General features: G+C 53.2%; 10 protein-coding genes across 10 annotated transcripts; 6 read left to right on the forward strand and 4 right to left on the reverse strand.

Annotated features, from left to right (window-relative positions):
• The first annotated feature begins 337 nt into the window (after positions 1-337).
• CC84DRAFT_1121630 (uncharacterized protein) lies at positions 338-1,480 on the forward strand. The gene is made up of 2 exons (XM_018175618.1): positions 338-465; positions 739-1,480. Exons 1-2 carry the CDS (start codon positions 453-455, stop codon positions 1,323-1,325), a joined length of 600 nt encoding a protein of 199 aa, XP_018035230.1. The 5' UTR covers positions 338-452; the 3' UTR covers positions 1,326-1,480.
• On the reverse strand, positions 1,401-3,336 carry CC84DRAFT_1147817 (Septin). Its single transcript, XM_018176606.1, has 7 exons — positions 3,217-3,336; positions 3,074-3,152; positions 3,006-3,019; positions 2,915-2,957; positions 2,701-2,863; positions 2,341-2,651; positions 1,401-2,293 (listed from the first exon to the last, which is right to left on the reverse strand). Exons 2-7 carry the CDS (start codon positions 3,107-3,109, stop codon positions 1,712-1,714), a joined length of 1,149 nt encoding a protein of 382 aa, XP_018035231.1. The 5' UTR covers positions 3,110-3,152; positions 3,217-3,336; the 3' UTR covers positions 1,401-1,711.
• A 126-nt stretch (positions 3,337-3,462) lies between these two features.
• CC84DRAFT_1121635 (WD40 repeat-like protein) lies at positions 3,463-6,406 on the forward strand. The gene is made up of 4 exons (XM_018175619.1): positions 3,463-3,558; positions 3,609-3,721; positions 3,773-4,522; positions 4,573-6,406. Exons 1-4 carry the CDS (start codon positions 3,541-3,543, stop codon positions 6,347-6,349), a joined length of 2,658 nt encoding a protein of 885 aa, XP_018035232.1. The 5' UTR covers positions 3,463-3,540; the 3' UTR covers positions 6,350-6,406.
• A 920-nt stretch (positions 6,407-7,326) lies between these two features.
• On the forward strand, positions 7,327-8,759 carry CC84DRAFT_808091 (uncharacterized protein). Its single transcript, XM_018187496.1, has 3 exons — positions 7,327-8,126; positions 8,192-8,326; positions 8,386-8,759. The coding sequence occupies exons 1-3, from the start codon at positions 7,490-7,492 to the stop codon at positions 8,712-8,714; spliced, it is 1,101 nt and encodes a 366-aa protein (XP_018035233.1). The 5' UTR covers positions 7,327-7,489; the 3' UTR covers positions 8,715-8,759.
• Positions 8,760-9,552: 793 nt separating this feature from the next.
• On the forward strand, positions 9,553-10,723 carry CC84DRAFT_808176 (uncharacterized protein). Its single transcript, XM_018187497.1, has 2 exons — positions 9,553-9,861; positions 9,986-10,723. The coding sequence occupies exons 1-2, from the start codon at positions 9,676-9,678 to the stop codon at positions 10,463-10,465; spliced, it is 666 nt and encodes a 221-aa protein (XP_018035234.1). The 5' UTR covers positions 9,553-9,675; the 3' UTR covers positions 10,466-10,723.
• CC84DRAFT_808177 (uncharacterized protein) lies at positions 10,724-11,739 on the forward strand. Its single transcript, XM_018187498.1, has one exon. It carries the CDS (start codon positions 10,982-10,984, stop codon positions 11,657-11,659), a length of 678 nt encoding a protein of 225 aa, XP_018035235.1. The 5' UTR covers positions 10,724-10,981; the 3' UTR covers positions 11,660-11,739.
• A 552-nt stretch (positions 11,740-12,291) lies between these two features.
• Positions 12,292-12,791, reverse strand: CC84DRAFT_1177017 (uncharacterized protein; the record flags this gene model as incomplete). The annotated part of the gene is made up of 2 exons (XM_018180258.1): positions 12,292-12,753; positions 12,783-12,791. The coding sequence occupies 2 exons, from the start codon at positions 12,789-12,791 to the stop codon at positions 12,292-12,294; spliced, it is 471 nt and encodes a 156-aa protein (XP_018035236.1).
• Positions 12,792-14,489: 1,698 nt separating this feature from the next.
• Positions 14,490-16,029, reverse strand: CC84DRAFT_1218283 (tRNA-guanine transglycosylase; the record flags this gene model as incomplete). Its single annotated transcript, XM_018182982.1, has 2 exons — positions 14,490-15,736; positions 15,786-16,029. The coding sequence occupies 2 exons, from the start codon at positions 16,027-16,029 to the stop codon at positions 14,490-14,492; spliced, it is 1,491 nt and encodes a 496-aa protein (XP_018035237.1).
• A 662-nt stretch (positions 16,030-16,691) lies between these two features.
• On the forward strand, positions 16,692-18,776 carry CC84DRAFT_1218284 (sugar transporter; the record flags this gene model as incomplete). The annotated part of the gene is made up of 8 exons (XM_018182983.1): positions 16,692-16,732; positions 16,782-16,899; positions 16,952-17,105; positions 17,158-17,285; positions 17,336-17,825; positions 17,874-18,195; positions 18,253-18,578; positions 18,625-18,776. 8 exons carry the CDS (start codon positions 16,692-16,694, stop codon positions 18,774-18,776), a joined length of 1,731 nt encoding a protein of 576 aa, XP_018035238.1.
• Positions 18,777-21,086: 2,310 nt separating this feature from the next.
• On the reverse strand, positions 21,087-21,728 carry CC84DRAFT_1092962 (uncharacterized protein; the record flags this gene model as incomplete). The annotated part of the gene is made up of 2 exons (XM_018174494.1): positions 21,087-21,512; positions 21,561-21,728. Coding segments are annotated over 2 exons (594 nt in total), but the record flags the coding sequence as incomplete, so codon positions are not given.
• Positions 21,729-23,515: the final 1,787 nt, after the last annotated feature.

The following is a 23,515-nucleotide window of genomic DNA, read 5'->3' on the forward strand; positions in this document are numbered from 1 at the left end:
TCCACAAATTTCGACCTAGGTCATTCACTTGCCAGGGGGCAGACTTTGGGTTGTTGTACAAGTACCCGAACGAGACAACTGTGGCGCCATGGGGACTTATTGCCTCCATCTTGCGTCTCAGCTGCAGCCACACTAACTGCGTAGACCATGAACACCACACGTTTCTCACATCTCAGACAAGTATTCGTGCTATGAAGCAAACCTTACGCTCAAGGAGTTACTTTCGTACCCGCCCCACAAACCAGTCACGTGCAAACACCGCGCCGCGCTTGTGCATCGTCTGCAAGGCGGCTTCTTAGCTCCCGGGCCCAGTCCCCGCCCGCAATCAACATTGCACCTCCACAATTCACGCTGCGCTTCGATCCACAACATCGTACTCTCGCTCCCTTTACCCGAACCAGATTACACTTGCGCCGCAATCTCAGAACACACGCACAGTCGATCTCGGCACAATGCATGACGAACGTGAGTCTCAGATCTCAGTCCCAGTCTCCGCGTTGCGCTTGCCCGCAAGATGCCTTGCACACGGCTTCGCTGCCTTGCGTGGGCCGCCACTACTGTGCATGCACGGCCATGTGGACTATTGAACATCCACGGTCCAGTGCTCAGCGTGAAGTCGTGCCCGTCTCGTGAAAGAGATGCGCGCAGCACGTGCGATGCGTCGCGCTCGTTTCCGCGAAACGCCTATCCCGCTTTGCAAGTCGCCCACGCCATTGACCCATGCTGACAATACCATAGATCCCCATCCCCTTCTCGCTCAAGTCCCTCTGACCGTCTCTCCTTTCGTTTCTCTCCCGACCGCAACCCCTCTCCCCTACACCTACAAGCAACTCCCGTCCACGCTTCCCCCAAGTGTTCTCTCCTCAAACGCCACTTCCGACCCCACGCAACCACAATCGCAGTCCCAGCCTCAACAGCCGCCCGCCTACGTCGTGTCCAGCTCCGGTACAACTGCGACCCCCGATCAGATTCTCAGTTCCTGCCTCGCGCTCCAATCACATCTGCAGAGCCTCGAGAACGAGGCGCGGAGTACGCTAAGGGCATGGGAAGATAAGCGCAAGGCAGAAGACTTGGCGGAGAAGAGGAGAGTCGCACCTGGGTGGTTGGATGGCGACGTGAAGCTTTTGAGGCCGGAGAATGTCGGTGGTGAGGACGCAGAAATGGGCGAGGCAAGCGCAATGGGCCAGAGTCAGGCACAACAGAGTCCACATCAACGGAGGACAAGTGTGGGGATCAAGGCCCTCGTGGAGCGGCGGGATGGCCTGCCGGACCCTAGTGAAGGGGAAGAACTGGACAGAGCGTTCGGAGGCATGGGCTTGAAGTAGTCCCGCACGCAATGCGCAATGTGACCCGGTGGAACATTTTTGAGATGTACTGTCACTGCACAAAGAAGTGTTCGTCCAGCGGGAACCATGAATAATTAATCTACCAGTCCGGTGACCCACGCTAGTGTAGCTATCTGCCGAACCTCTACTTCTTCTGGAGCAACTAACACTCCAGTCGGAAGGCACAATACACGATGCATCGGCCTTCTTCGTGCGGTACCAAGCCAATATATCCATACTACCCTTTCCGATTCCTCCAAGCCAACAACCACATCGATTACAAACATATGAAAGATAACAAAAGGGGAATCACGAAATGCAAAGTAATTAGGCTCGTGCCACAAACCAGCTGAAGCCCACACTCCCACGACGCCTTGGAGATACGCTTAACGACGGCCGTGCGAGCGGTTGCCCATGGTGCTCTGCAGCGATTCGACTTCGGCCTCTAGGTTCTTGATCATGGCGTGGCTGGCCTCGAGGTCTTTGTTGAGGCGGTCGCGCTCCGAAATAAGCTTCTGTTCCCATTGCCTGAATCGCTGCTCCTCGACCTTGACCTGCTCCGTGAAACGCTTGCGGAGCGCCTCTTCCTCCTCCTTGAACTTGGGGTTGTCGAGCTTCCGTGGGCGAGCCTCGCCGAATTTGCGTGTCTCCATCTGCTGCGCGCGGTAGGCCTCGTAGTGGTTCTCTTCGGTCGTGTGGATGAGGTCGAGCATGTGAGTTCGGATAAGGATAGCACGGAGCTTCTTGAAGTCGCAGTGCTCCTCGTTCTCCACCTCGGCGACACCCCAAGCATACTGTCGGCCCTTGACAGTGCGGCCATCGTTGGTTTGAACATCCTTCTCGGACCCGATGACGGAGAAAGGCATAGCGTTGATCAGGCCCTGGGCGTGTGCCATGGCGGCCTGGTCATCGTCCTCGAGCTGGGGCTGGTAGAACTTGATGCCCTGTGCCTCAAGAACGGCGCGCACCTGATCGCGATTAGTAGCTGTACAACTCTGTGTAGCGTGCAACGTACCCTAGACTTGAATTTGGCCAGATCAGAGGGGCTCAAAGTGTCCGCCTTGGCGACCACAGGGATAAGATTGACACGTGTGCAGAGCTTCTTCATCACCTCAATGTCGAGTGGCTTGAGAGTGTGGCCGGTAGGCCGGATGAAGTACAGGCAGGCGTGCACGCGGAGATCGATCTTATCGCTGCGCTTCGGCTGCTGCTCCTGCAACATGAACGACTCATGCTGGTCGTCGAGGAACTCAATGATGGGTTGCCAGGAGTCGCGGTTGTTGACGTAGTCGCCGAAGCCAGGGGTGTCGATGACGGTCAGACGGACTGCGCGTGTCAGTAAGTAGGACCTTGGGGTGAATTCGGCAGCATATACCCTTGAAGAATTTCTCCTCGAGTTCTGCCTTTGTGATCTCAATCTCGACCGTCTTGTCCATTTGCTTCATGTGGCGGCGCTTGTGGTCGGCATAGTTCTTGATGGTGGTGGAGAAGAGCGTGTTGATGAAGGTCGTCTTTCCGAGGCCAGACTCGCCGGCAACCTGGGCCTGTCAGCATGTCTCGCGGCTTTTGAGAGTGTGACGGGCGCGTACCATGATGGTGAAGTTGGCACCGCGCTTGGCGACAATCTTGTGCCTGTCTCATGTTAGGCTGGTAGGGGTCTTCTGTTTGGTGAGGGCGTACCTCTGGTTGGGCAACTGCGATACACGTCAGTACACGGCTCGTGAAGCTGCTGCGGGGTGTGCACTTACGTTGGCAATGCCAATTGGGGACGCTGAGTCGGCCATTGTGCTGTGAAGGGGGCGTCTGGAGCGTTGGGAGAGGGGGCGTCTGGTGCAGCGGCGTGTTAGCGGAGGCAGCTCCAGCTTGGGGCAGCAGCAGAGCGCGAGCTTACAGGCGGAAAGGTGCACAGCGAAGGGAGAATGGTTTCCTGGAAACGTGCAGCTGCGGGTGCGGGGGGAAGCAGGCTGGCCGGGTTCCTCTGGCGGTGGTTTGGAGAGCGTGGTGTTGCTGCTGCTGGATAATTTGGCGTCCCCTTTCCAGCACGCCCTCTCTCGGCAAGCGCTGGCACCGAACGGGGAAGGCGCGCTAGTAGATCCAGCGGCGCGCCGGGGGACTTCACTAGCGGTCCGAGCTCCATCTCAAAAAAAAGTTCACGGCGCATGCGTCTCCGCCGCCGCAGTGCGATAGCGACGACGCGCCACGGACATCCTACACAATGAAGACGGATTTTCAGGTGGGCACTGCGGCCCGCTCAAGTGAGGCCTGGGCTAATTGCCGCGACAGTTCTCCAATCTGCTGGGCACCGTCTACAGCAGAGGCAACCTGGTATTCACCCCAGATGGCACGTGCCTGCTCTCGCCTGTGGGCAACCGTGTGAGCGTCTTCGATCTAGTCAAGTATGCCTCGCAGACCGATGGGGAAGCAACAAGCAGCTGATTGCGCAACAGCTCGACATCCTACACCCTTCCCTTCGCACATCGCAAAAACATCGCTCGACTCGCCCTCAACCCGAAGGGCAATATCCTCCTCACAGTAGATCTCGACGGCCATGCGATCCTTACCAACGTACCTCGCCGAATCGTCCTCTACCATTTTTCTCTCCGTGGCGAAGCCACTGCGCTCGTCTTTGCTCCCGATGGGAGACACTTCGCAGTTGGAATAGGAAGAAATATCGAAATATGGAGGACGCCGTCAACGCCGGACGTTGCAGATGGCGACCTCGAGTTCGCGCCCTTCGTGCGAGACCGCATATTCACAGGGCACCACGACACCGTGACGACGATTGAATGGTCCAGAGACTCGCGCTTTCTGCTGAGCGCATCCAGAGACATAACCACCCGGATATGGAGCATCGAAGCGGAAGACGGGTTCAGACCCACTACGCTCTCGGCGCATAAGCAGGCTGTCGTGGGCGCTTGGTTCAGTGCAGATCAAGAAACAATCTACACAGTCAGCAAAGATGGCGCGCTTTTCGTGTGGAAGTACATGCTGCGCTATGACGCACCAGAAGGTGCGGATGAAGAGGATGACAAGTATTTGGCGTGGGGTATCGCCGAGCGTTTCTACTTCCACCAGAACAATGCCCATGTCACTTGCGCGAGCTTCCACCCGGAAACAAAATTGCTGGTAACTGGCTTTTCGCATGGGCTCTTCTTCATTCACGAGCTCCCAACGTTCAGCGAGATACAAAACCTAAGGTAGGTACCGACAACATTAGCTGCAGCCTACTCTGCTAATCTGCCTCTAGCATTTCACAGAATGACATTGATTATGTCGCAATAAACAAGACAGGAGAGTGGCTCGCCTTTGGCGCCTCAAAACTGGGGCAGCTGCTGGTCTGGGAGTGGCAGTCTGAGTCGTATATCTTGAAACAACAAGCTCACCATGACGTGATGAACACCATCGCCTACTCACCGGAGGGCCAGCGCATCATCACTGCTGCTGATGACGGCAAGATCAAAGTCTGGGACGTCAACTCAGGATTCTGCGTGGTTACCTTCACAGAGCACATTGGTGCGGTCACAGGATGCGAATTCGCAAAGAGGGGAAACGTATTATTCACCGCAAGTCTGGACGGATCTGTTAGAGCTTGGGATCTTATAAGATATCGCAACTTCCGAACATTCACGGCGCCTTCCAAAATCCAGTTCACGTCGTTAGCGGTCGATCCTAGTGGCGAAGTCGTATGCGCAGGGTCCCTTGATTCGTTCGATATTCATATTTGGTCTGTCCAGACTGGACAGCTGTTGGATCGATTGGCCGGTCACGAAGGCCCTGTCATGTCCCTAGCATTCTCACCAGACGGGAGCACACTGGTGAGCGGCAGCTGGGACCGGACAGTGCGCTTGTGGAACATTTTCGCTCGATCACAAACGAGCGAGCCCTTGCAGCTTATGGCCGACGTCACGTCCGTCGCTGTACGGCCGGATAACAAACAAATTGCTGTCACTACATTGGATGGTCAACTGACCTTTTGGTTAGTATCGGAAGCTTCGCAACAATCAGGTGTGGATGCGCGACGCGACGTCTCTGGTGGTCGCAAGATGACAGATCGACGAACTGCTGCAAATGTTGCTGGAACGAAAGCTTTCGACACGGTAAGATACAGTGCCGACGGAACATGTGTGCTTGCCGGCGGCAAGAGCAAGTACATCTGCCTATACGATGTCCAATCTGGTGTTCTTATAAAAAAGTTCACTGTCTCTGTCAACTTGTCGCTCGACGGAACGCAGGAGTTCTTAAACAGCAAATTGCTCACTGAAGCTGGTCCCCAGGGCCTGTTGGATGAGCAGGGTGAAGAGTCAGATCTCGAGAATCGACGAGATTCCACCCTTCCTGGTGCACAACGTGGCGCAGGCGCCAGGAGAACACGAGCAGCAGTACGTGTGCCAGCTGTAGCATTCTCGCCAACCGGTAGAGCGTTCTGCGCCGCCTCGACCGAAGGTCTCCTCATCTACTCGTTGGACACGACATTCCAATTCGATCCCTTTGACCTCGATATCACCGTCACGCCCGGAACGACTCTCTCAACTCTTACGCAAAAGGAATACTTAAAAGCGCTCGTTATGGCGTTCCGGCTCAACGAGCGCAATCTCATCCGCCGCGTGTTTGAGGCGACACCGACTACAGACATAGCGCTTGTAGTCAAGGACCTGCCAAAGGTGTATCTTGGACGTCTAGTTCGCTTCGTCGCGCTCCAAGCCGACGAATCGCCACACCTCGAATTCAATCTAATGTGGATCGAGGCTCTATTGAGCAAGCACGGTCGATGGATGAAGGAGAACCGAGCGGGTATGGAGGCAGAACTGCGAAGTGTTGAGAAGGCGGTACGCCGGATACAAACAGAGTTGGCTCGGTTGGCTGATGAGAACATCTATCGCATTGAGTACTTGCTTGCGCAACCTATTGAAAAGAAGGAACAAACCTTACAATTGGACTTCAGTGTCAAAGAGGTAGAAGATGGCATAGACGAAGTCATGGATGACGGCTCGGATGACGAAGGCGACTGGATGGGCTTCGACTGAGATACCAGATACCAAGATACCCTACACAAATGCAACGCTCACCACGAGCAAACACCGATCAGCACCTGCTGCGAAATGCATTATTGTTCGTGATTGAACGCAGGATAGTAGTCGATATATGCCTTCAAGGGGTTGGCTCCCTTTTCCCATTTTTCTTTCATCTCTAGGTCCGATGGCAATAATGGCGACTACCACACACCTCGTCCAACTGTATGACGACTCGTGTCTACCGGCTGTCAGGCTGTTTTGACAGTATCCTTGACTCCGACATGCCACTTCTACGATCCCATGTTTCTCTTCTTACACCTTGGCGAAAAGCTTGCGCACGTATCTGCGGCAGTTGCGACCGACATTCCAACGGCAGCACAGACTTTTCATCGGATGAGAGTCGAACGGCCTGCCTCAAAAGGTATATCGCATTCTGGAATCGTCAGTGCCAAGCTTTGCGGCGCTGATCAAGCAGTATTTGTGCCATGAGCCGCTACTTAGCTTCGTTGGTGCTAGCGGATGCTAGCGAGCCCTACTGCGAAACGCGAAGCAATGCCTCCGAAACCTTCCTTGCGGCACTACACATTGGAAAACCGACAACTCGAAGCGAAAACAGCGCGGGCCAATCTGTCAAACAGTGCATGGCGTGATGCCCATCATTGCTGTGGCTTGGCAGGGAGGCGCACAGAAACACAGAGCATGAGGCTCCGCGACAAGCTGCCGCACTACAGGGGGATTAGGGCCGTAGAAACACATGCATTGGTGGCTTATTTCCATGTTTGTCACGCGATGCGTGCCGCTGGCTCTTACGCACCCCTACTGTGAACAGCAGCTGAGGCATGGAGTGGAGTTCGCAGGCACCTACACCCAGTACACCACCATCTAGTGGCATCGTACAGTGGGCCCATATGGGACATTGAAGTGTGGAAGGAGCCAGTATGCGTCGGTTGGCGCCCGAGGCCTACGCAGCTAGGCCACGGCAGGCCAGTCAGGCTACAATATAAGGTGTCTGGCGGTCCGCTGTGGGAGAATCATCCACTGATCACTGTTCACTTCTGGGATACTGGAGATCCATTCTTTCTAGTCTTTCTTTTATTTCCAATCCTCTTCGATTCGATTCGTCGCGCTGTGCGCTTTTACACTTAACTCAGAATGCGTTACCAGACCTCTATCCTGGCGCTAGCCGCTGTCTTCTCCTCCGTTCAGGCTCATGGAACCATCGAGTCAGCCATTGGCGAGTCCGGTGAGAGCAAGGGGTTCAAAGTCGACGACTCCCTTGCTCGTAACTGTACTGGCATCAGCCCGTGCCAGCAGGACACCACTATCATCAGAGACAGCGAGATCACGCAGAACATTGTCAACTCTTGCGGCCGAACAGAGATCGATGGCAACATCGACGTTGGGGGTGAGACCGAGAAGGCCATCGCAGCCAAAAAAGTGACGACTGTCAAGAAGGGCTCGCAGCTCGCTGTCACCATCCACCAAGTCAATGCCGATGGCGCCGGCCCTTACGAGTGCGATCTCGACGTGACCAGCAACGCAGCGACCAGCTTCGTCAAGCTTCAAGTCACCAACAACGTTCCCGGCGTAAACGGCCTCTCTCAAGCCGAGGCCACCAACTTCACTATCAACGTGCAGATGCCTGATGACTTCAACTGCGTTGGCGCCTCCACAGGTAACATCTGCACTGTTCGATGCCGCAACACTGCTGTCGCCGGCCCCTTTGGTGGCTGCTTCCCGGTTCAGCAAACCGATGGAACAGGCCGCGCCAATAACCAAACTGCTGGTTGTAAGTCCAAACAATGTCCCCATGTGCAACATCGCATGAGCACAATGACTCATTTGTTACCCCAGCCATCACCACCGCCCAGACCCTTGATGGCATCAACAAGCAGATTGCCCAGAACAAGAAGGATCTCCCTGTTGCCATTGCCGCTATCGCTGCCGCTGGCGCGGTTGCCGGCAATGCTGATGCTAGCCGTGTCTCCGGTGCGTTGCTTCCCTCCGCTACGTCGTTCTGAAAAGATCTTCGCTAACTATCAAACCAGCTCTCGTCCCTGCTGCGAGCCAGACTGCTGCCGCCGGTGCGGGTACTGGAAACGCCGCGAATGGCAACACTGGCAACGCCAACACTGGAAACGGGAAAAACGGCAATGGGAACGGCCGTAACCGGGGCAATGGCAATGGTAACGCCGCCAACGCTGCGAATGGTAATGCTGCGAATGGCAATGGTAACGCCGCCAACGCTGCGAATGGCAATGCTGCGAATGGCAACGGTCAAGCGGCGACTGGCAACGGCCGCAACAGGAACAACAACAGACGCGATAGGAGCCGCAAGTTCCTTTCTCGCTTCATCAACCCCAATGCCATGGCTTAAATGCCAAGGTCCATCGCTACACTGAATCATCCTTCATAATTGTAACAATCATCGAGGATACAAAGATAAAGCGATATTCTCCAGGTGGTCTAATTGCGAAGATCAGTGAGCGAGATAGAAGCTATGTGGGCCTGTTGTGCATAGGGTAGAGACTGGGACTGCATAATGAGTTTTTTTGTATTGTATATACCACTCCATTTTAATTTGCCGATACGCAGGATTGGGTAAAAAGATTGACTCAACTTGCTCATTGGACTATGGAAGTGACATGCAAAACTGCCTTCCTCGCGACGGGGAATAACCTGAGACGAAAGAATATTTGTGGCTATTGTGAGGCGACGAGACTCAAAAAGATAACTGAGGCAAATTCCGCCCACTTGAGGACAATTCAAGACACTTGCTAATACCAAACCAACCTCATGTGCCCCGTGGACGTATATCCCTCATACGTAAACCTCGCCATGAGGTTTCGACTAAATTGAATACATGGTATCTAAGCGCCTGGTCCAGGAATTGCAGCCGCGCTTATGCGCTCCAGCAAGTGCAAACTTGTGCCTAGAACCATCGAGCTCTGACAATTTGGGAGACTGCCTACAATCTCGAATGCTTGCAGCGCCTGAATTTACTGGTGTGTTTCCGTTTGCGCCTCATAATTGACTGGGTAAAGTACAATAATCGTAGTACTGTGAAAGCTTTGCAGCTCAATTGTATACCCATGGGTCCAAGGCAATTGCGTTGAAGAGGATCCGAAGATGGGCTTCCGAGAACGAGGGCCAGCAGGCGCGCTAGCTGCTCTTAGTCTCCCGGTACCCTAAGTTACCCCACCCATCCCAGCCTTCCTCCGACGACATCGTGCTTTGTCAACATCATCGCATGACCTGTGACACACGATTTCTTACAACGCCGCTTGCTGTAGCCTGGCAACATTTCATATCCTGACTTCGTGCCTCTTGCAGGCCAAATGGCAGCCAATTGCCCCGCGATAAGCCGATCGTCCTGGGAGACATTGTTTAACGCGACAGAAATACTCCATCAGCGATGGGAAGATAGCCCTGAAGACAATCGGAAGAGGCTAGAGCTCTGCTGGGGCTATAATGATTGTGGAGATTGCCATCGCAGCAAAGGCCATTGCGGATGGTGTGCAATCGTGAGTCTAACCTCGCTCGTTCCACCTCTCCGCCTTTGTCTGCTCTCCACGATTACCATTGCTCCGTGATCTAGCCCTCGTCCTCACTGCGAGCACTCGTCATACGGCTTCTAACCTGTATCAGTCAAACACATGTCTACCGCTACCCATGGATCCCTTGTCTCGTGCTTTCCCTCTCCTCTCTCCGATCCGGTACAAATTCATATGCGCAACTGGTCCCGAGCGCTTCGAATTACGTACCAGCGGTCTCGGATGCCAAGTCTCCACCATCACTTTTCTAACGTCCGTCGTCACCATCTTCTGCACACTGTTCGGTGTTCTGGTCATCTATCTTCTTTTTCGCACAGCTGAGAGGATCAGCTTCACCCTGAAAGCGAGGAAAGGTGGCTGGGTGGTTTATGCTGATGGTAGGGAGGATATTTGGGTCAGGAAGAGCGAAGGCTTGGGGAGGTGGTGGAGACAAGTCATTGGACGACCCAAAGAACATGAAGTTCTCGAAGTCGATGGAGGGACACGGGGAAGAAGTTGGAGGGCCTGGATGAGAAGGTCGAGGGACCGCGAAGGCAGAAATGCAATTAGCGAGAACCGTCCGTTACTTGGTTGAAAGCCCTTCTTGTGGTCCCGGCCCTGCTCCCCCGAACAACGTTCAATAAGAGAAAATTGAAGGTTCATTGCGTATCGTACGGTGCCTGTTGCTCCGGTCACCGCTGGCTTTTTCTCGCTTAGCCAACTTCGCCTGCTGTGCTCAAATATCCGTCTCCTCCGCGATGTGAATCGAACCTGCACCCACTTTGGACACATACTTCGCTGAGAGCGAGCTTTACGTCCTGGACTCTCCATTTCAGCCTGGCTTGGTCCTGGCTTACCACGATGGCTACCCAGAAATTCGGGTACAACCGTCCCCACCATACCAACCTCCCACCTCCGTCCGAGAAGAGCTCCAGTCGGCACACCTCGCAAATATCTATCTGACCGACCACTACAAGCCATGACCGATATGTAGAAGGCACCTGAATTTTGGGTTGGACCTGCGGGTTGGACTGGGGTCTGCGATCTGCGCAACGATTACTTGCGCTACCCCATCGATGGAAGGCTTGGTATTCCTCATCTGTCAATACCAATGTCCAAGACAACGGGGGATACCTATACCCTGAGGCCGCGGTACCGATTCTGCGAGATCTGCGACTACAGCGTTCCCGTTCACGAATGGCGGGAGCATAATAAATCGGAGGACCACTATGCAAACGAGAAAGAGGCGCTCCGAAACTATGAAATCAAGCTATCCGGTGATGCAGTGCCCACCGTAAACGGCAGCTTGGAGGCAAAGATTTTCTTCTGCGACCGCCATGAACATTGCGGAGCACAGCCATGTTGTACTTGCGAGCAATCCCGGAAAATTCTCACGACCAGTTACTCGCCTCGGCCCAAACAGGCTTGTGAACTGTCCCAGGATACTTCTATGGCCGATTGTCTACCTGGGCTCGAAGAATTAGTGTGGATGATGGAACAATTCAATACAACTGGGGGCAACAAGGGTCGGGCCGACACAACCTGGGCCTCTTGTGATTGCGGTATTGCAGTGCTCAGAGATGCGCTAGTTGCAAGCCACCATCAGTGCTTACCAAAGGCGCACAAGATAGCCGTGATCCAGAAACAACTTCACTGGCGCCATCATTTCTCGCAATCGAAGGGCTCACTCCCCAACCATCTCAAGTGTACTGCACCATCTGCGAACGCCGGGTCGAGGATTGGCGAGCGCACGTCGACGGAGGTCTTCACCGCAGGAACGATATCCTGAAGAGGGATCGAGAAGTGGAAGAGGAAAAATCAGAACGGCACCTAACATTCCTGTGGTGTGTTGGGGTGCGCCGGCGAATGCACTTATTGCGACACTTCAAAAGGCCTGACTCAGCATGGCTTTGTCTACGACGCGCCCACGCCCGCCACCGCGGAGCTAGATGCGAAACAGCGGGAGGATATACGCGGTGACTTGTAGAAATCTGATAATGAAGCGGGGAATGGCCAGACCATCCGAAGCTCTCGGGTGGACTCATCTTGTGGCGAATCCCAGCGTTTCCCAAAACCCAAGGCGGTTCACAAGACTACCGGTCCGTACGCCTCCAAGAACAGCCTTTCGAGCGAAGACATGTCCGAATACCGAATTCGGGGTAAAAGCGTATTTCCTTCTGACTCGAGTCACTTGTCAGGCAATAGGCTTACCCAGTCTCCTGTCCGCCATGATCTTGTCGTAACGTATTGGATCACCGTTGAGTCTGGAGAGCGGAATATCCACAGTCCCGTCGAGCCTGAGCAGGTTGCTGGATCTGAGAAGGACATCATCAATGCGGCATGAAGAAGATCTGGTCGTGGGTTCAAGGCTTGAAGATCGAGGATAGGGCCTGCCTGTAGGATGCATTCGATCTAGCGTGGTCAATGCATAGCGATATAGCGGAGATAGCGGAGCCAGCAGATCATGATCAAGGCCACAGTGGCTTCTGGGACGCGGATGAGCATGCGAGCAAGGCTAGCTCTGCCGCTTCCACCGAGAACACCATGAGGACCAAGAAGATAGGCCAGGGCTGAGACCCCACCGGTTGGAAGGATGAAAAGTGTGAGCCTAATGTTACTTCGGCCGCACCTTCGCGCGATCAGGGCGAGGACGAGCACTTGGAGAACCCTCCCAACAATGCCAACACTCGCGACTCCACCGAGCAACCCTCCAAGAAGACTACCAATACCAACAATGCCAAGAAGAAGGATTCCGACAACACCGGTTGGAACCACATCGGAATTGATACTGGCGGTGGTTGGGCTACATGCACAGGCAACGCCTGGGGCGCCGTGGGTGGTTGGAGAGCCTGAAACGCTTTGCCTCCACGGGTTGCTCTCTTCCTACCTTTCATGACTCAAAGAATACTCACTTCAGACATGTTGATCACGATCATTGAAGCGACTGGCCAGTTAGCAGGTGTCTGCGAGTTTAGTATATTCACAACCAACAGCATCTACGATAGCCCGCCTTTCACTGCGGTAGCATAATTGTGCGGTGGATGATTGAGTCTCCTCAGACTGCCGTACTCTAAAAGCAAGCACAGGTTTGCGACATGGTTAGCTTACTATGGTTTGTCTTACATGGGGTTCCTGTGTTTTATGACTGGACGCTATAACGCCTGTCTCTGGATAGCAGTATATGTGCACCAGTACAGTCTGGCATTGCGGCATACCCAAATAGTCATTGCCTATGAATCAAAACGTAAGAGTTCATTCAAATCTCATGTCCTTGTGATAACCGAAGGTGCAAGCTGCGGATGTATGCTCATCACGACGCGATTGTGGTTGGAGGGTAATTCCATCACGTGTGATTGATTGGATGAAGAAAACAGAGAAATTGTTTCTAGATGTTTTGCGGAAAAGACGAAACGAATCATTTATCATTTCTAGGAGGGCACGGCACGCGGGTCCAAGCCCTCATCCACCTCCTCACTCCACTCACCTCCGAACCAACTTTCTGATTCAACTCTCCTAATCTTTCGCCTCCTCATCCCTAAAACCGCCAAATTCCACATCCCTCTGCCATTTTCACCTCGCACAGTGCTATTTCACATCTCTAACGAGTTACACCGTCAGATAACAACGTTCCTATTGTGGGTCTCAAGCACGACGTGGAGACATAAGGCTCCCACAATTATAAAGACGAAGACGGCAAAGATGACGCCGACGATGTCGGATTCTAAATGGCCCATTTTTGTTGTTCGCGGGGTTTGGTCGTGTACTTGATTGCGGTGTTTGTGTTCTCGGGTTCAATCCTCGGAGAGACTTGTTAGACCTCGAGGCAGGGTGAGTCGTGTTAGTGTCTAAGTTGGAGAGCAAAGTGGCGTGCGGCTGGGGTTTAAGTATGTGCTAAATGAAGAATAGCCATGGCACGTCTTTGTGATACATGTTTGAGGATTGCCGTGATGATCATAGTACATCTTTGGTGTGCAGTCATCTGGCATGCGTACACAACTTTGGGTTGCTGCAACGGAAACAGGTTCATGTGCTGTGGGCTCCCATCTCCAAGGTCAGCGATCATGAGAGCATACGTACAACTCAGTGACATTTGAATTCGCACAAACGATGATGTTATTTGCAACGTCTGTAGATCAGTGGTACAGGCCACTCGCACCGCATAGCACAAGTTCCATGCCTTATGCCTACGCCTCATCAAGCCTCCCAGTTCCTTCCTGACAGGGTCGACTGCGAGCTGAATATCAAAACGTACATTCATCTCGGACCAGCATGCTAATCATTCAGCCTGCATACACAGGTTAGTCCTGCCATCACTGTCATGCCATTAATCCACCAGTTCCTCACGACGCTGGCACATTGCATAGACCTTTTCGTCTAGATCGATGTTGCCGACATACATTTTGTGCCAGCTGCGCGCGAATGACGCGAGGCTTTGACGTGATGATACAGAGATATGAGGAATTGCTGCGATGGGACTTGCCTCAGGATCGTCTACGAGGTATAGCTGATGGCGCTGGAAGCGGGAATAGATATTGAGCGTGAAGTGATAACCGGTGAGTGCACAGGGCTGGTACAGAGAAGTATTTTTGACGGAATGATTGGTGTTCTGGGAGGATCCGTCACCCCTTAACGTCATCTTCGATCTTCAAGTCCCCTACCTGGACCGCCTCGGCGCCATCCTCGATCCCCACAAGGCCTATGAGCACCTCATCATCAATGACATGCATCATGTCTTGCTTCTTCTCCGGCTGCTGGCCCTGCGCGCCCTTGAGTACCGCTTTGCCCTTGCCACCCAACTCGCCGTTCCACCTCTTCGGATTCTTCTTTTCTTGCTTGGCATGCTCTTCGCTCCGGAAGTGATAGCCCCTGGCTCTTGGACCCTGGCCAGTCTTCTCGGGCAGCTGCGGCTCGTAATAGGCCTCGAAAGCGGCAACGTGTGCGTCGAAGGTGCCAGCGTCAATGGAGCTGCGGATGGAAGTGAAGAAGGATTCGACGACGGCGTGGTTGTGCACCTGGATGAGGAACCAGCCGAGCATCTCCTTGGCGGAGAGGAGGTGTTGGACGTAGGCGCGGTGGTGCTTGGTGCACGCATAGCATCGGCAACCGTTGGACAAGGGCGCTAGGGCGAGGGCGTGCTCGGCGTGCCACATGTCGATGCCCAGCGTCTGTCTGCCGGAGCCGTTGACCTTATCAGGGGGCGGGAAGGTGAAGTCGAGGGCGATGCCGGCGTCAGTGGCGGACGAGATGAAGGGCACCGTCAGCAGGTCCATGCCGAGGCTGACCTGGCGGAGCAGCTCATGCGGGCTGGCGGGGACGTGCAAGGACAGGCGCGGGAGGTGGTGCAGGGCGTCGGGCAGGTCGTCGAGCAGGAAGGCGTCGTAGATGGCCACGCCGCTGATGCTGTCGGCCATGTCGTCGAGCAGGTGCTCGAGGTACCACGACTGCAGGTCGCGCTCGATGGGCAGGATGGGCGCGAAGATGGCGAAGCGCGGCTCACCCGGGGCCATGGCGGTGCGCGTAGCCACGAGATGGCGCAGCCACGCCTCGGTGCGGTCGCTCATCTTGTCCTTGCGCTTGATGCCGATGGTCGCCTGCCCAAACGGAATGTCGGCCATGCCCACGACCACGTCCGGCTGCAGCTTGCGCGCTGCCGCCGCGTAGTACTCGGAGCTCACCGACTTGTAGCCCACCGACGTCAGCAGGCTGATGGCCGTGGACGTGTGCGCGGCGGGCGTGGGGACAGGCGGCGTGCGGCGCGCCCCCAGCACCAGCGGCGTGTCGTGCGGGAGCGCTGCGAACCTGCGCAGCGGCTCGGGGACATTGTACTCGAATATCGGCGGCGTCTTCTCCGGGTGCTTCTCTACGACTGGGCCGTGTCAGCGCACGCACTGCGAGCCGGGGCAGCTGCAACCAACAGTCCTCCAAGGCAACGTACACCCCGTTGCTGCCGGCGTATCTGCAAAAGTTGTCCGGCGACATGTGCGGGATCACACCGCGCGACGTGTTGCCCAGGAATGCCGGCGTCAATATGGGCTTCCTGCCGCCCAGTGTCAAGCGACCCAGACGCGGGGCGAGCGCGCCTGTTGTCTTCAAGAGCGCAAAGTCGAGCATTTCCGGTGGGAGCTGCGAAACGTCTGGCATTGGCGTGCCCGGAGACATGGCGCCTACTGCACCGAGGCCAATGGAATGATGCTTAAACCGCACGCCGGTGCTTCTCGCGATTTCGCAATGCTCCCAGAGCGAAGATGTGGGATCGGACGTGGGGCCCTTCGCGATGCCGACCGAGCATCTCTTTTTTACATCACGTGACCGCGCGTCACCCGCGGACTCATAGACCCTGAGAACATCACTCGAGCGACGCTATGCCTCATCGAGAAAAGCATCCAGAAAGCACGATAAGCTGCAGCCTCTCCCCATGTGACTCGAGTGCAACGGTACGCGCGAGCGTAACGAACAAGACATGCTCAAGTATGAGGTCGTATCTAAAAGAGAACCAGCCCCGCCCACCATAATCATCACCTACCGTGGTATCGGGACAACATGCACACCTTCCCTGGCACCTAGTCAATGGCTTCCAACCGCGGAGTCCTTGCTGACCAGACTGCGTGCCACAGCAAGCAGGAGCTTGCGACCTTCCCCTTGGATCCGGCAAAGATCAGACAACACCCCGCACTCAACCCATGCTCGCCATACCACCCTGCCAGACGTTCATATCTAGCCGGCCATCCCTCATTCCTGTTACCCCGCTGGCTTTGCCTTTGGCTGCCGTTGTACAGCGAGTTGGGTTTTGGGCGCGCACGTCGGCCACAGCGTCTTCAACTATGGCGGCAACATCCACTTCGAAAAGGAAAAATGATGCCATGTACGTCATTACAAAGCATGTCAGGTGGACCAAATCTAATGGCTTGCAGCGAGAAGGAGCAATCACAGCATATTGAAGAGGTTGCAGTACCCAAGACGCACGGAAGCTACACTCACGTTGATGAAACCATCGCAAGAAAGGTAGCTGCTAATGTAGATGATTTCATGGTACATACAATTACCATTGCGCTTGTCAACATTTTGCTACCTTTCTGTATAGACACTCGTCGCCGAAGCAGATGCTGCAAATCAGCGCGAACGTGGAATGCCTCTTACAACGGCCTTTAGGGTGTACCCTAAAGCGATCGCTTGGTCCATGGTTCTATCCTCGTGTCTCATTATGGAGGGATATGACACTTCGGTAGTGGGATCATGTAACTAAGGTCAAGAGCCACGAAACGTCACACCTGATGACTTTTGCGACAGATGCAGCATACCCAGCCTTCATGAACAGGTTCGGTACCATCGCCAAAGATGGCACGCACCAGATACCGCCGGATTGGCAGAACGGCATCAGCGGCGCACGAAATGCCGGCGAGATCATTGGGCTTCAGGTAAAGCGCCTTTGTAGTAAGCCATGAATTGATCTCACCGAGTAACACAGTTCGCTGGTTTCCTCTCCGATCGCTTCGGGTATCGTTGGACGCTAATATTCGGCCTCGTCGTTCTAACCGGCCTGATATTCATTCCTTTTTATGCTCATACTCTTACTACTTTTCTCGTTGGTAACCTCCTCATGGGTATACCGTGGGGAGTATTTCAGACCATGACGACAGCTTACGCCGCAGAAGTCTGCCCCGTTCCATTGCGGCACTATCTGACTTGCTTTGTCAATCTCTGCTGGATCATCGGTCAATTCATCAAGGCGGGTGTCCTGGTAGGTTTTGTCGACAGGAGGGATGAGTGGGGCTACAAAATACCGTTTGCGTTACAGTGGATCTGGCCCATTCCAATCACAATTGGAACGTATCTTGCCCCAGAAAGTCCTTGGTGGTGCATACGGAGTGGGAGAAAGGCTGAGGCTGAGTTGTCGCTGAAGCGCTTGGCCCGAAGTTCAGACTTCTCCCAGAGAGACGTCGATGCGACTTTAGCCCGTAAGTCACGATCCTACCACCACGTCACTGGTGCTGACTAGGATTGAGTCATGCTGTACACCGATGAGATGGAGAAGCAAGTCCAATCTGGCACCCGCTACCGTGATTGCTTCAAAGGCGTGAATCTACGTCGCACCGAGATCGTGTGCATGATATGGCTCGCGCAAACCATGTCTGGCACCGCGCTCAGTGGTCTCTCGGCGTTCTTCTACGAGCAAGCCGGAATATCTGACAGTAATGCATTCAAGCTGAGTTGGGGACAGAGTGCCCTCGGAGCGGTAGGCACCATTGCAAGTTGGTTTGTACTGGACAAAGTCGGCAGGAAAACATTGATGTTCAGCGGGATGTGTGTAATATTCGTACTGCTCATGTAAGTCCTTCACCATTCTCAACTCTTCTTACACAGACTTAAAACAGTACGAACCAGGATCACGGGCTGCATGGGCATCCCCAAAGAGCAGACCACGGCCACTTCTTGGGCAGCGGGTACAATGGTTCTACTCATCTCTGCCACGGCAGATTTCTCCATCGGCCCAATCGTGTACACTATTGTGTCAGAAATCCCATCAACCCGCCTTCGCGCCAAGTCCATCATCCTCGCACGTAACACGTATAACGCGATCAACGTCGCCTTTGTCAACATCATTTCTTTTCGTCAACTGAGTCCACTGGCATGGGATTGGGGCGCCAAGGCGGCCTTCTTCTGGGCGGGCACGAACATGTTATTCACTGCTTGGATTTGGTTTCGTTTACGTAAGAACACCTTCACTAGAAGAAATCAACGCTGACAATAACGGAGCCGAAACGAAAGGGAGAACATTCGCAGAGCTAGATATCCTCTTCACAAACAAAATACCCGCGAGGAAATTTGCGAAGACCAAGATTGAGACGCTAGGAGAGGGGACAGAAAATGCGCACATGGAACAAGCCGAGCGTATTAGACATCCATGATGACTGATTTTTTTTTTCCTTTCCTCAAGTGCTAGTCCGATGCACAATATATGGCTTGCTCAAAAGGTAGAGCAGTGAAAGTTTTGTCTGAGGTGAACCGATTTAATCCATGTGACTGTTCTCGACACACAATCGTCAAGTACAATGGGTATCTATTAGAAGAGGTGTAAACGGCCGATCTCATTATCAGAGACCTACACCGCAGTGAAAGACAGATATAGTTCGAGGCGTCATGAAGGTAGTAGGGCGAGAAGCCGCCTTTCATGCTGTGAGGTGCGCTGTTCAACTGCTAGTTGAGAAGTACTCGAAAGAGACCCACGACGGGCAGAGGAGGGGACCCGGGGTGAAAGATCAGCGAAGGCGGGCCTAAGCTGTACAGCTGGAAGGGCGCAGGAAATTCTTCCCGATATGTGCGCTCTCAGGTCGGGTTTGGTGGACACGTTTTTGACCTCACCTGCTCCTTCTGTTGTAGGATCTTCCTGATTTACATCTTCAGAGGGGTAACATCCTTGTTCAACCTAGGGAATGAGTAAAGACGGTGCCTTTATTCTTATGCAGGCTGTATACGGTCTTTTTGATCCACGAGGCGTCCTCATGACCGTGGCTCAGATCAATCAAATGTTCCTTCAGCCTCCTCCAGCTCATGAAGATGCCGTTGTAATCAAACGCGTTTGTATTAGTGACATTGCAACCATGCCGCGCGAACACTTGCATTAGAGCGAATGAAGCTCGCGTCGGTTAGTTCGGGCGCAAAATCGGGTCAGGCTTTAGGGATCCACAGGTCCTGGGGTCTCGAAGCAACAAGGTTCTCTGCACCCATGTCGCTGCAGGAGTTTTGAACAGGGTCTTTGCGTTTGTGCGATTGCTCTCTAGCGTTTGTAAACCTTCTAGTCGTTTTTCTGCGTTTGTCGCGTTTCTTCTTGTTTTCGGTATGCTTGTTGTACCTCGAGCCTATTCGATGATGGGTACAAGGACCTACACAACTGAGCAAGGTGGAGAGGTGAGAAGCAACAGCTATAGACTCATGAAATCACCGTGAATGGAGGGATATGAAGCGAATGATGGCAGATAATCCAAGGTGTTTGCTCGCTCGACAGTATAGCTTATTGGCTCAGAGTGAAAACTGAGAGGGGACACCTGGCACATCTGTCCAGATATCGGGAGAGTTGCTTTCAAAATGTTCGAGAAAATATCACGCACATTGTTGCCTTGGCCTCAATTTACTCGAACAGAACGTGCTCGAATTGAGAGGAGAAGGCGCTGACGTTATTCAAGAAATTGTCTTCCTGGTCCTCGAGCGTGGTCCAAGACAGATTTTCAGCTTCGGCCCGTGCAGCGCGGAGCACATCTCCCGGGATTGTAGCAACTTTCTCAAGACTTGTTTGAGTATTTCAGCAAAATGCCGCCACTAGTCTGAACATTGCTATGTAATAATCGTGTATCCTAGACGAATCGTGTTCAGTTCAGATTGGAAGAGTAGTGGTGAGTGGTACAAAGGTCCACCTGCATCATAATAGCGTCTATGAATTCACCACGAGGCCATCGTTCGATCTGAGCTACGGTGAACGTTCGAAAGGATCGCGTAAGGAAACGAGGTTGTTGAAGATATACCGTGCATTGTAGCGGTCTGTATGCTTTATTGGTCGGTTGACTCGGGTGCACATGTTAAAAACTACATCCTTGCAGCAATACATATGTAGATTCATCAAATCTGGAGGCTGCGGGCATAGCCTCACTGAAATTAAAGGGCTTGGATATGACTGCGATATGGGCGAGAAGCGAAACGTTACGAGTTCGCGCACTCGCTTCGCCGGCGGAGAAAGAAGGGGACGCTGACCAGGGTGTGCGCGTTCACATTGTTAGTGATGAGAGAGGAACAGCGTAACCGGGTCCCCGCAGTCTTGGTAGCACCACCGCAGTGCGTATTTCTCCAGCCTCAACAAGTCTTCCCTGCTTATAGAAAAAAAGAATTGCTTCCGACCCCGTGAGCAGCACGTTTTGACCAATAGGCAATTTGCAGCATTGGAATCATCACACCATGATGCCCGGCAACCACTGAAGTAACATAGGTATGCTACCTATCCACCCAGCTTGGGGACAAAATACATCGCTGTCTCAGTCGACCGTCATATCAAAGTCACTGTTTGACACACTCCTTAATCCTAAGCTTTAAACGTCTTGATTTTTTTTACAAGTTGAAGTCCTTGTCCGGATTCGTGCCATTGACGTGGTTCGGATTTACCTTGTCTGGCCTGAAATGCGTATACCACATGTCCGCCTCTGGTAACTGCTTAACATCCTTGGGTTTCTCTAGAACCATACAGTTAGCACGTGCGTACATAGGATATCCTCTCGCCGGGAACTCCTACTCATCTTGACGTATTTTACTGGGTCCACCTGGTGTTCCTTCCGCCACTGCGTCAGTGCATCGAAATCTGCAACGCATTGCTTGTTGATGCTCATGTCAGGGAAGGGAATTGCTTCCTCGTTGACCCAATGCATTGTAATAAGGTTGAGGTTACCGCTGCACTGGATTGTCTGCATCAACATGTCGATACAGTGATCCATGTGGATCTCAAACATGACTTTAGGGTCTTGAGCGTGCGGGAATTGCATTCTTGCGTTAGGGTAATATTCCGGATAGACGAGTTTGCGCAACATGTTTAAGCAGTGCAGCTGATGGTATATGTCGAACGTAGAGGCATAAGCATCATCGCCAAGACCGTAAATCTCGTCCTATACTGGTCAGTGCATGTAGATGATGAAATAACGTGATGGACGTACTTCAAGCTTAGTGGCTGTCGTAGGGTCTTTCCCCATCCCGCGAATCTGATCTGCTGTAATGGCAAATACTCGGGTTATCTCCCACTCATTCCACACAGCGTCCTTCTCTGGGTTCGGGGGACCACGCGCCACCGAGGGATGATGGTTGGGATACAATGTCCCGTTCACTGTCTTCACCTCCAGTGGGAGATCGATCGCATCGAGTAGAGGGGCTGTTCAAATCAGGACCCAATTTATGGCATCATTGTGGAGAGCCTTACAATATGAATGAAACTGCCGTAGTATTGGGTTGTGGGTGTGATGCGCAACCCACGACGAGGTGTACAATGATAACGTTGCTAGGAACCACACCGCATTGCATACGGAGAGGATCGTGACTGACCTTGGGGAGAATCCACAACGGCCATCCCTTCGCTTGCGCTTTTTCTCACCCAGGAACGTTGTGCGTTCGTGCACCAAGTCGTCACTGTAAGGCAACATGTTCTTGTAAGTGAAATATATGCACGAGCCTGTGCAGGTCCACCAGGAAGGACGGAAAGCAAACGTGGACCTCCGACAAGGATTCAATACGCCTTCGTGATATCGTCTGTAACTTGACGCGTGAATTCGTAACGATTTCGCGGAGAGAAGAATCCCCCGCTGTCTTCACAATCGAGCGACACTACCTGTCAGGCAGGACCGTAAGCCAATCTGACTGCAACCATGATGAGCGGGTAGTTACAAGCTAGTGAGGCAATGCTCACTTCGTACGAGTGATATCTGCGATTCTTCCAGCGTGGTATCACGACCAGCTGAAAGTAGATGGCATAGATACTATGATGGATCCTTCGAGGTAGCAATTGACCACTCCGCTGCAAGCACTTGAAGCGGGTTTCCTAGCTGGCTAGAAAGATTACACTAAGCAGGGGCAACATTCACTGGCGTAGGATTCAAGGGAGCCCGTATATGCTTGGCATTCACCCCACCTTCCTCATCAGGCAGGTAATCATGCTGAGTGATGTCGATTATCGTGTTCAGCCGTGCTTGTGAGTACGTACTTCTGGAGTCAGATGACTGCACCGTTTAGACAACATGGCATTTTGACCGGAAGGTTATAGCTTCACAACATTTCGAAAGCTGCGCAACCCTTCTGTGGCAAAGCTTCAGGGCTTCGCACAGTTCATTCATCGTTGATAGACCTGTCTTTACTTGTCCGCTCTACGAAAGTCTTTAATTGTTCCGAAACGACCAATCAAATGGAAATTTTCCCAGCCTTACGGCCGCATGTGGTCCTTCGTTGCTTTAACCCCGAGAGCTTGTTCTGCATCAAGTCCGTCCATATCTTGCATACACTATATAACTTGGCACAGCAGCAACCTGATCACTGTTACTACATCTAAAGGGATACCTGGGTACTGAGCATGCATTGGCTTGTCGCGACTTGCCCAAGCAATACCAACAAAGCCCCTTGATCCATCAACGCCCACCTTCCGAATCGGGGCCCAAGTTCTCTTCATATCTCGCACGATTGCATTTACTATCTCGAGCAATGGTCCTAGAACCTCTACCGAGCACTTGGCAGCTTCACAGTAGGTGTCCTCGGAGTATAAAGCAGACATGTTGTTGTCGGATATGGCTTCTTCTGACAACTCTGACAAGCTCACTTCCAACGCACCTTATCTTCATCATGAAGGTCTCTACTCTGGCTCTCCTTGCTTCCGTCGCTGCGGCCGCTCCGCTTCCCGTGAGTCCAAGCTGCTTGAACAACCTCATTTCTACTTACATGACTGATTGCTCCCTTAGAAAGATGGTGCTACTGTAGAAGCGACCTCTTACGCGCCTTTGAGGTACACGGGTGGACTCAAGAGAGCCGCTGCGCCCGAGGCGGACCCTAAGGCGGCAGCTACTTACGCCCCTCTGTATTACACTGGGGGTTTGAAGAAAAAGGATGCTGAAGCTGAGGCGGACCCTAAGGC

This window comes from Paraphaeosphaeria sporulosa (genome assembly GCF_001642045.1).
Source record: "Paraphaeosphaeria sporulosa strain AP3s5-JAC2a unplaced genomic scaffold CC84scaffold_6, whole genome shotgun sequence".
In the NCBI taxonomy this organism is placed as follows: Eukaryota; Fungi; Ascomycota; class Dothideomycetes; order Pleosporales; family Didymosphaeriaceae; genus Paraphaeosphaeria; species Paraphaeosphaeria sporulosa.